At 34.1% G+C, this 10,632-nt stretch overlaps 1 protein-coding gene and 1 long non-coding RNA gene across 2 annotated transcripts; both read left to right on the top strand.

Annotated features, from left to right (window-relative positions):
* Positions 1–5,234: 5,234 nt before the first annotated feature.
* On the top strand, positions 5,235–7,484 carry LOC105393725 (bifunctional methylenetetrahydrofolate dehydrogenase/cyclohydrolase, mitochondrial). Its single transcript, XM_048628621.1, has 5 exons — positions 5,235–5,334; positions 5,635–6,090; positions 6,218–6,426; positions 6,735–6,857; positions 7,085–7,484. The coding sequence occupies exons 1-5, from the start codon at positions 5,243–5,245 to the stop codon at positions 7,213–7,215; spliced, it is 1,011 nt and encodes a 336-aa protein (XP_048484578.1). The 5' UTR covers positions 5,235–5,242; the 3' UTR covers positions 7,216–7,484.
* A 1,013-nt stretch (positions 7,485–8,497) lies between these two features.
* Positions 8,498–9,934, top strand: LOC125490178. The gene is made up of 2 exons (XR_007267531.1): positions 8,498–9,214; positions 9,317–9,934. It is a non-coding gene; the product is annotated as an uncharacterized LOC125490178 (long non-coding RNA).
* The last annotated feature ends 698 nt before the right edge of the window (positions 9,935–10,632 follow it).

Genomic DNA, 10,632 nt, shown 5'->3' with positions numbered 1-10,632 from the left:
GGTTGGCCGCGAAGTTTAAGTATATTTTCAAGATTTTCAGAACATAACATGTGGATAAGGCAAAGAAAATTACACCTTCGTCACAGAATCTTTTATTTTATTTTAACGAAATAGTCTTCGTCGATGAAAATGAAACTTTTTTGATACGTTAATAAACAAAATACCATTTTAGAAAACATATGAAGGAATGGATTTTTAGTAATAACAAAATATTTATTAAGTAGTTATTACCACTCTGTCACAATTTCAGCTAAAATGAAGCTCAAGCTTGTTTTTGCTATAAATATTTTTCCGCTACTAATTACAGTCAAAAATTTACAGCATAGACATTAACATCAATGACTAAATTTAATATGATTTTTCCAAAGTTGCACTATTTATAACATAACATGTAAACGACCAAAAATAAGTTGACTACCAGGAGACACCCATCGTTACAGAGTGGTAAACGATGTGACAGAGTTGTTATTCTATTAAATATGCAGCAGCGTTTTGGAATAAAACAGTTTTATTTAAAAATAATAATTTAGTAACTTACATATAAATCATTATGGTTTCAAGTAAGTCAAAAAATTACCTGGAGATATCTTTATTATTAGTATAACTAATGAAATCACACTTGAGAACCTCTGGAGAGTGAAATATCCGTATTTCAGGAACTTAAAGGACAAATTTGTTCCAAGTACATAAAATAATGTTTATCTGCACAAATAATATTTTCGATAACATAAAATTTAAGTAAAATTGAGTGGATGAATATCAAACTGCCATATGTCCACCTACCCGAAAAATTGACTTTTTGATTTGGTCGTGTTCTCCGTTAAAATGTCAGTTTGCCTATGCCCTTCAAGTTCCATTAAGTGCAAGGCATCCATGAGAAAAAAGCCGTTAAAAAAGTAAGTTTTTTTCAAATCCTTTTAAGTCTAACCGTTTCGCATTACAAATTTTCACAAGTCCATTCCGGCCAATCACAGAGCGTAATTTTTTCAACATGGCGTCAGTCTTGGTGAGAATTTCGAGGCTGTGGTGTGTGCTACCAGTGTTTTATAACGAATATGAATGAAAATGTTGAGGAAATTGTGATTGTGGACCCTGATAAAGCTCGGAAAAGGAAGAGATTGAAGAGTGTAGCAAAAAACGACGGAAAACTATGGCGAAGTAAGTTTATAACCCCTTTTTTCCAACCCACGTGTCAATCACAAATCATTTTCGTAGTAAACACAGGGCCGTATCGGGTAGAATATAATACGGTAGGTAGGTACTTTTCTACCGATAAATTTTGGCTGATTAACTTCATTGTATTTAATAGAATATAGACTATATTAGTCTTACTGAGTCCCGCCCATGATATTAGTATTTTTCAAACAACTATAAGTCCTTATGACTCATATCAAAACAGCATAAGTCTTGTATGGGCACATCAAACTGCTATAAGTCCAAACTGTTTATTAACTTTTACGCCTTTCTATGAGTGTTATAATGGATTTGTTTATTAAAATACATTCTTAAGGTCACAAGTCAACTGATTAAATCACGGGGCAAGTTCTATGACCATTAAATAATAGAGAAAACAAAAACCTCCATTTCCCAAATTTTGCGTGGACGTGACATATGGCAGTTTGATATTCATCCACTCAATTATGAAAAATTACGTAATTTGTTAAAGTTTTAATCAGCCATATTTTGAAAATACAACAGTGGCCCTTAGAACTTGAAAAAAAATACTTTTTCCTTTTTTAATTACCTTAGAAGCTGAAAGGACTTTAATGTTATCATCAAACATCCGATAAATCATTCTCCACCATATTAAACAGTCTACCAAGGCACGGACATAAAGTCTGTGGAGTGATAATAAAATCTTAAAAAAAAAAAAAAAAAAAAAAAAAAAAAAAAACAGTCTACCACATTCATCGCCTGTTCTTGAGAACAATAGCACGAAATTACCCTTTTCACTATCGAAACTTTTTATTACTGCAGCGCAAGTGTATTGGACGTTCCTTTCGCTTCGTACTTTAACCAAAACGTGTAGTTTCTCTTTAATTTTTCTTTGATGAATATCCTCAGGTTGGAGTGTTTGGTAAGAATGTGACAGATTTGTCGTGTGACAGAGGAGTAAAATGTGTTGCAAAGTCGATTAGCATTGAAACAGTAACATAAAGTGTAATATTCACATGTTGATTGCAAAGTAATTGTTATTACCAATGAGTAAATAACAAAATAATAATTTAATTGTATTTTATTTTAATATTTACCTACGTGACGAAGCTGTCGCCGAATAAACCCACGCACCTCCTGTCACACTTTGCGGGTGGCCGATACGCGGCGTCTGGATCTCAAAGGGGAAATCTTACCAAGGGGAAAAGTAGACCTTAAACTCTGATCGATGGCAATAAGGACGAGTGGCTCAAACAAATATTTTAAATGGCAACCTATGTGACAGAATGTAACTACTAAAACATTAGGTAGTAAGAGACAAATTTTCAACATTTTTTTAAATATTTCAGAAATAATTTAAAAATATATATTTTGTTTTACTAAATAGCTAATATCTTCTGGAGTTTAAATATTTTTTTATATTTTATGTCGTCATATATATTTTTTGTAACATTATGGAATATACGCAGGATGAAGTGACGGGAGACAGCCAAGATTTGTATGAAATACACCTCTGTCACGCGGAATTACCACTCTGTAACGTAATTTTAAATACAAAAATATAAATTTATATTTTTGTAAACGTGCACAGCCGTTGTGTTTTTAGTACAATGCACGTTGAAATATAAATGAGTAAATAAATATTTGTAAAACTCATGATTTTTTCTTCACAACTGATGGAGACACCTTTATGTAGGTTAAAAAGAAGAACTGCCCAATTACATTATAAGTTCGTAAGTATACAAAAAGGTCCAAATAATTTTTTTTAAAAATCTAGGCTTAGGTACCATAAATTTACCTCGTGATTACATAGGTGAAAATAAAAATAAGAAAAATTAAGAAACAAGAAAATTAATTGTTCAGGATGACCCCCTGAGTCACGCACGCACGTCTTATTTGGCTTACTATGCCACTTTTTGAACCCCTATGGTACCCTGTAGTTATTAATACCTGATTCAGATCGCATCAGGGTACGTCGGTAGCACTGCCGTTGAATAAAGGGCTAGGCTGGCCATTATATGGTTGAGATCCACAGTGTTTCTCGGAAGAGCTAATGAGCCATGTTTGCAACTGATTTATTCACGATAATGATGATCTAAACAATAAATATCACACAATGATGGTCTCATTCTTCGTTAATAGACATTTTTGTCTATGTACTTACCTATAATAATTCTACTGGGTCAAATTTAATGCAATTTGAAATGTAGCGGGTTTATAAAATGCCTAATTATACATACACTACTTATACTTAGGTACCTACTGAAAATCCAGATGACCGCTGTGACTGTCCCAGGTTCCTAATGTAAAACCACAATCAAACAGATCAAGGTTAGATCAAGTTGTTACGTTATTTTTTCTCAATTATTTTCAATATATAATTTTCAATTATTCTCGCAATTATTATCAATCTTTCCTTTTTGTTTTCTCACTTTGTGTCAGAAGTGGATAAACTGCGAATATTACAGAAGGTTCGAGCAAAATTAAAAAGTTTTAATTGAATATTAGGCAGCTGAGCAGCCTCGAGGTACCTACTTCTCTCATCAGTAACTTGCCTCTTTTGTAACTTATATACCTTACCTACATACAACGTTCATAGATACCTACTAACGTTAATTTAATAGATTCTATGATGGCTACCATAACAATCTTAACAATTTATTAAAATCCATTTTTTTTAATGAACTGACAGATAAGTCCCCAGCATAATAATTATATTAAGGTTTAACGTTAATCTGTTTCAACGGGTAGATAATATCTACCCGTACCTTATTTATTTCCCTATATTATAGGGAACCCAGTTTCTCTATGTAAGCACTAAGCATAAGCAATCACCAAGCACCCTACGTGTTATTACTTACTTATGTTCCTTGGTTTTAAGTATAAGTATAGGTAGCGTAGGTAACCCAGACATATTATTACTTATCAGTAATTATCAGAGAAAAACAAGTTTATCAGACCCCCCTGCGGCGACTTGACGATTGACCGGTGACCACACCTCCGAGATATCTTATCAAAGAGGGAGCAAAGGGGTCAATACTACGTCCTATGTTAAAAATATTCCACATTTTGTCATGTTTCTAATAAATTTCATCATTTCAAAGGCAACAGGCAATTTTTATGATGTGACTTTTAGAAAATCATTATTTTTGATTATTTATTTTGGTTGGAAAATCAAAACGCAAAGTATGCGCACTACATTTCCCGAGCTGTCAATGTCAGTGTCAGTGCTCACTAATCAGGCAGTAGGCTGTCAAAATTTCTTAGTAAAAAAAACACAACCTCGAAAAGTACACTTTTCACGTGTTTATTGCGTTTTTACCGCATTGATATCATTTACAAGAAAATTCTGAGTATTGCAGACGAAGTTACCAACCACCAACGAGAGTGATTTTCATAGATTTCGACTCAATTAAACTTGTGAGTAAGTAGATAACCTAAGTCATTCTTAATAACCTAGCATAAATAATTAAATTCTTAGCTTCACCACGATCCATCCTACTAAAACTAAAGAGGCCCTTATTTCTGAGATAAGTAGCTACCAAAAGAATTGCTTGAAGACTAGGTTTTATCATACTATGTTATCACTAATAAATTTAACTTACTGTTAGGTTAGGTCGGTACTTACTGGTTACTTTAAACATAGCCATGGTGTTTAAATAACATTGCTATGTAGCCACTATTTTGCTTATACATACCTAACAATTAACAGTAACATTTATGTTATTAAAATAGCTTGTTCGATTGATTCAATAAGTGTTTTTACCTTGGTGGACAAAGACTATCTTGGTTGAATATTAACTGGAAATATCTGGTATAATGCTATGCATTTTAGATAAAAATTCAGATTTAAAGCAGTTTGTGTGTAGTATAAACAGGTTATTTGTGATAAATTTTGAACTGTTCACCCTATGAAAGCAATTGCCCCCATTTACCAATATTAACTATGTTAATTAAGACTTAACTAGTTATTTTCTGTTAGAACTGTGTTTAGTTTTTATAATTCCCATATTATTTTGTAAGTTGTTTATAAAATGTGTTGTTCGGCAATTCTGACCTAATGACCCGTGTACGTCAACAGTAAGTGATGAGGCAGACTAAATGCTTACGCCTTGTCAGTACATATCTGACTACCAAGATGAGAAGTCACACGTTTATTGATTCTCTGGGCACGGCCAGGTAATTCTAAATAACATGTTGAATCTGAGTTAATCTTATTGCCTGGTAGAAAACTTGTCTAGGAGTGATGTGTGTGCTTCTGTGTAGCTTCTATTTAGATAGTTTTTTTATATTTTCCATGCTTAGCATAAACCAATCTAATGAGTGATAAAACATATATGCACATATATTATTTTAAGATTCTCTTGATCTTTCTCTTATGTTTTTTTGCAGTAACTTTGAAGAATTATCTATATATTACCTAACCACATATTTGTACACCTGTGTCACATTATCTTTAACATTGTATTTTGTCCACAGCATTATGGCCAAAATCCTTGATGGCAAGGCCCTAGCTAAGGAGATTAAGGATGAGCTGAAGATTCAAATTGAAAATTGGACTAAGCATGGTCACCGAGCACCATCTCTCTCCTGCATCATTGTAGGGGATGATCCCGCAAGCCACACATATGTTAGAAACAAGATACAAGCAGCTAAGGATGTTGGTATTGATGCCAAAACCCTACTGTATGAAGAAACACTTTCTGAAGTCGAACTTATTGAGAAAATTAAGGCGTTAAATGATGATGCTGACATTGATGGCATCTTAATACAGCTTCCATTACCAGAGAGTATCAGTGAGAGAAATGTGTGCAATGCAGTGGCTCCGGAGAAGGATGTTGATGGTTTCCACATCATAAATGTTGGTCAGCTGAGCTTGGATATGCCAACAATAGTGCCAGCTACTGCATTAGCCGTTATAGAAATGTTGAAGAGGTAATACATTTTTTGTATTAAATTAGCCATATAATAAAAACAGCAAAATATGGGCGCACTATTGATGAAAAGCATTGTATTTCATTTCCGCATGTCTTCATTTGTTTCAATAGTCCTATTCTTTCAGATTTAAAGTTCCAACGTTCGGTCGCAATGCAGTGGTAGTGGGTCGTTCCAAGAATGTTGGTATGCCGATTGCTATGATGCTGCACAGTGACATGAAGCATGACAGTGGCCTCGGCATGGATGCCACAGTCACCATCTGCCATCGGTACACCCCGAAAGAGAAGCTGGAATACTTCTGCAGGAACGCAGATATAATCATCAGTGCTACTGGTATGCAATTTATTATTCATTCATTAAAAGCTCATTTTAAGATATTTAAAGCTTCCACATACTTCAATTCAAACCTTAAAGTACTTATAAAAAAAATATCGTAAAAATATTAAATTCGGGTTCAATTGCTCTACTATTTAAAAATAACCTATTAAAACTGACATAGATTAATTATTATGCGGCAAATCAGAAGTGATATTGAATTGAAAAGGGGAACCTCAAAGTTGATCTCTCTCAAGTATTAAATAAATTGTATAATTATAAGTACTTATTAAAAAGTGGAATCCTAACGTGTCTGTCGTTTACAGGAGTAGCAAAACTCATCAAAGCGGACATGGTGAAGCCAGGCGCGACGGTCATTGATGTCGGCATCACGAGGATCACTGACGATAACGGAAAAACCAAGTTGGTTGGAGATGTTGATTATGATGGTAAGTTAATACAATATTTTTATATGTCACATACCCATCATTTAATTTTTCAAATTAAAATCCGACTAAACAGTACATGTAATGTTTATTTTTGATATTTTTTACATGAAATATTTATTCTTACGTACTTATATAGCAAGTAAACCTAAACCATTTTAATTATTTATTTAAAAAAAACTTTTGTTAGTAAATTCATTTTCACATATTTTACGTTTATGCTCTAACAGAAGTAAGCAAGATCGCCGGTGCGATCACCCCGGTTCCCGGTGGCGTTGGCCCGATGACAGTTGCCATGCTGATGCAAAACACATTCCAAGCTGCCCAGAAGCTTCGCGACATTGACTCTCAGATGCAGTGAGCATCTCTGCCTACGTGCCTCTACCGAAGTTGTTAATCTATGACGACAGTTAAAGGAAAGAGGTACGTAACGCGCATTTTCATGTTTGTGTTATTAATTTCCGTTTTATTTATTTGTTAATCTATTTTCGAATAGTTTGTTGTACAAACTTACCTCAAAGGCGTTTAGTTAAAAAGTAATAGTTTTGATAATTTATGATTTATTCGTAAACAGTTTGTATTCCAGTGAATATTTCGCATTCGTTAGAATCTCCAAATTATAATTTAACATTAATTATTTTTAATGGGACCAATCTGAAAATTAATAAACGCTGAGTGGTACGAAGGAACTTTAAACTTAGATCGACCTTAAATCAATTCAATTTAATCGATTTGTCTATACTAAAACTTTCTGTCCGTTTACTGTTAAAACTACTCAAGAGGTGTAGGCATGTCATCTCTTAGTGAAAAAAACAACAAAATATAAAATGTCGAAAAAATATACACTCACGGGCAATGAAAAGGTTCCACTGAGAAAAGCACCAAATTGCTTCTAAAAGGAAAAGGCTAGCTTAATGGCTACTTCTGCAACATTGAAGTACATTTAACAGAGCATCAGGATATTAACAACTAATAACGGTAATATTTTGTTCTAATTTTAAATTAAAACTTTGAAAAAATTGGGGTTGTTTGGTGTCGGAATTTTGAGAGTGGAACTTTTTCATTGCCCGGGAGTGTACTTTTAACCCGCTCTGGGCAGTATTATGACCATCATATTTTGAACTTTATGATATCGAAAACCAATGTAGGTAATATCTGAAATTACTCTACTTTATAAAGGTGAAGCAAGGCTGCAATAGATGTAAGGTCAAACTTAGTTTAAAGTTCTTTAATGTAACTCTGCGAAAATGACTTGATGTTCACAAAGTGCCTTACTTTATTAGCGTAAGATATATTTTTATGAAAAGTATTATGTAGGTATAGATTTATTTAATTTTATCCACTAGTTAGTTCTTTATACATGGTGTTGCAAAAGTGGTAAGTGTAGTAATCCGTTATTTTTGTCGCGAATTTTCAAAAGTTTTAGAACAAAAGTTGTTCAAATAGAACAACGAACAATAGAACAACAAAGTTTTAGAACAAAAGTTGTTCAAATAGACGACCGAATGACGTAGTGGTTAGTGACCCTGACTACTGAGCCGATGGTCCCGGGTTCGATTCCCGGCTGGGGCAGATATTTGTTTAAACACAGATATTTGTTCTCGGGTCTTGGATGTGCCCGAAAAATGGCAATAGGCCCGCCCCCTATTACATTGGGACTAACATAACACTCTGGCGAAAAGTGGGTGCAGCAATGCACCTCTGCCTACCCCGCAAGGGAGTACATTAGTACAAGGCGTGAGTGCTTGTTTTTTTTGTTTTTTGTTCAAATAGAACTCTTGAGTCACTCCGTTTCGGCTTATCATCCCACTTTTGCAACTTTGCATTCTGTATAACAAAATAAGGATTGCGATAAACAATAATATCCATTCTTCTCTATTAATGTAACTTTCAGTTGAGTTGAGCGTAACTGTGATTAAAATGTGTATAAGTACCTACGTAAATCGTTTATGTATGTATCTTTTTACCCACTACGGCAGACATATAGGTTTATTATGTGTTATGGACATTTGTATGGTATGTTATGTTCAATAGCTCCATTTCGTGCCAATATTTATCTGAAATGACAAATATTTGCTGACGCCAAGAGTTGTTATGTTTGGTATTTGCGATATTGAATAATATTTTCATGTACACTGCAATTGAACAGTTCAATTTCGTCACAATCGGATATCAGTATTCAATTCATAAACTAACGTCACATTGAGCTCAGTTGATAAGATGTGAACACGCAATATGCGTCAATAATACTCTGTATTGTGTCATTAGTACTATTATTATTACCTTCATGTAACTCCTTCTTATCGTGTCGATGACAAACTAAGTCACTAAATACACTCGCGAGCAATGAAATAGTTCCAGTGACAACGAACACGCACTCACGCCTTGTACTACAGTACTCCCTTGCGGGGTAGGCAGAGGTGCATTGCTGCACCCACTTTTCGCCAGAGTGACAGTTCCAGTGACAATAGCACGAAATTACTCCTAAACGGAAGAGGCTAGCTTAATTACGCCATCTGAAATTTTGAAGTATCTACATTTAACAGCGCTTCAGAATATTAGCAACTATAAAAGTAAATATTGTTTATTTTTTAAATATACAATGTTTTAAAAATAGCGGCTATTTGATGTGTGTATTCTGTAAGTTGAACTTTTTCAATGCTCGTGAGTGTATATTGAATATACCTAGCCGGTGTCCACTATATTTTAACATTCTTTACAAGAACCAACCTTTAATTAATATCCTTTTATCAGAAATCAACATATTTATATTTATTGGTCTATAACAAGGCCACATCACTTGACTTTGATATAATACTTGACCTCAATAAGTTAATGCAGTCTACTATCATCTATAAACCTATTAATTATAAGTAAGTACTTTAAGTGCTAAAGCATTAATAAGATAGATAAGTAGATATTACGAATAGTATCTATTTCGGATAATATATCCTAATTAATCGTTTTGTGTAAACTTATAACTTATAATATTAAAAAAGACATTAGAACATTTTATATTGTTATTGTTTAATCAGTGAATTTAGGTTAGGATTTCTTGAATAAATGTATCTTTACTCTTACTTATTCTATTATTTTCAACCACCTTTACAACAAATTTCATTTAGCTATATCTATGTCCCTTTTGCTACGTCTATATAAATCAACGAACGACCGAATAAACAGTCACGCAAAGTAAATCGGCAAGCTTAATACGAGATAGATCCGTTAGCGCAGCGCTCCGAAGCTTAGGAAAAACAAAACTGCAGCGCTAAAAACCACGACTCTATCTTGTTATATATCAAGCGTGCCGATTCCGTTATAAGTGCGACGTGCGTGTTCTTTCGATGAGTGACCCCCTAGGCCTTGCGCCTTAATATTTTTTTCTGTGTGTGTATACCTTTTTTATTTATTTTTTACCCCTATCTAATTCCCGCCCGCAATCGTTCCTCCTTTAAAAATCGCAGCCGTACCAAATCGTAAATATTTTACGCTCGAAAGGAGATCGTATAAACCGAACGATTTACCTGGTGCCTTTATGTCAAGTCGGATTAACGTCCGAAGGATACCGGACCGGCATAGAGAAGGAGTGGGTAGTACGTAGCCATAGGTAGTAGATAATTACGTTTGCTGTGTGTAACGTAATTACATTTTATCCGGGCAAGCCCTGGACATCGGGGAACTCATTACTGGGCCCTTTCGTGAACTAATTATGAGGGATGTAATGAAATTGAGATGGGAATAATTGTACCCGAGTGTCTTGTGTTACGACGACTGTATG

Source organism: Plutella xylostella, chromosome 21 (genome assembly GCF_932276165.1).
Source record: "Plutella xylostella chromosome 21, ilPluXylo3.1, whole genome shotgun sequence".
NCBI classification, from domain to species: domain Eukaryota; kingdom Metazoa; phylum Arthropoda; class Insecta; order Lepidoptera; family Plutellidae; genus Plutella; species Plutella xylostella.
This window is presented reverse-complemented; position numbering and strand designations above follow the sequence as displayed.

Bases quoted from the DNA above. Each gene is read 5' to 3' on its own strand.
- LOC105393725 (XM_048628621.1), top strand. From the start codon at position 5,243: ATGAGGCAGACTAAATGCTTACGCCTTGTCAGTACATATCTGACTACC. The intron at 6,091-6,217 runs GTAATACATTTT...CTATTCTTTCAG, and splicing joins GTTATAGAAATGTTGAAGAG to ATTTAAAGTTCCAACGTTCG. The intron at 6,858-7,084 runs GTAAGTTAATAC...ATGCTCTAACAG, and splicing joins TGGAGATGTTGATTATGATG to AAGTAAGCAAGATCGCCGGT.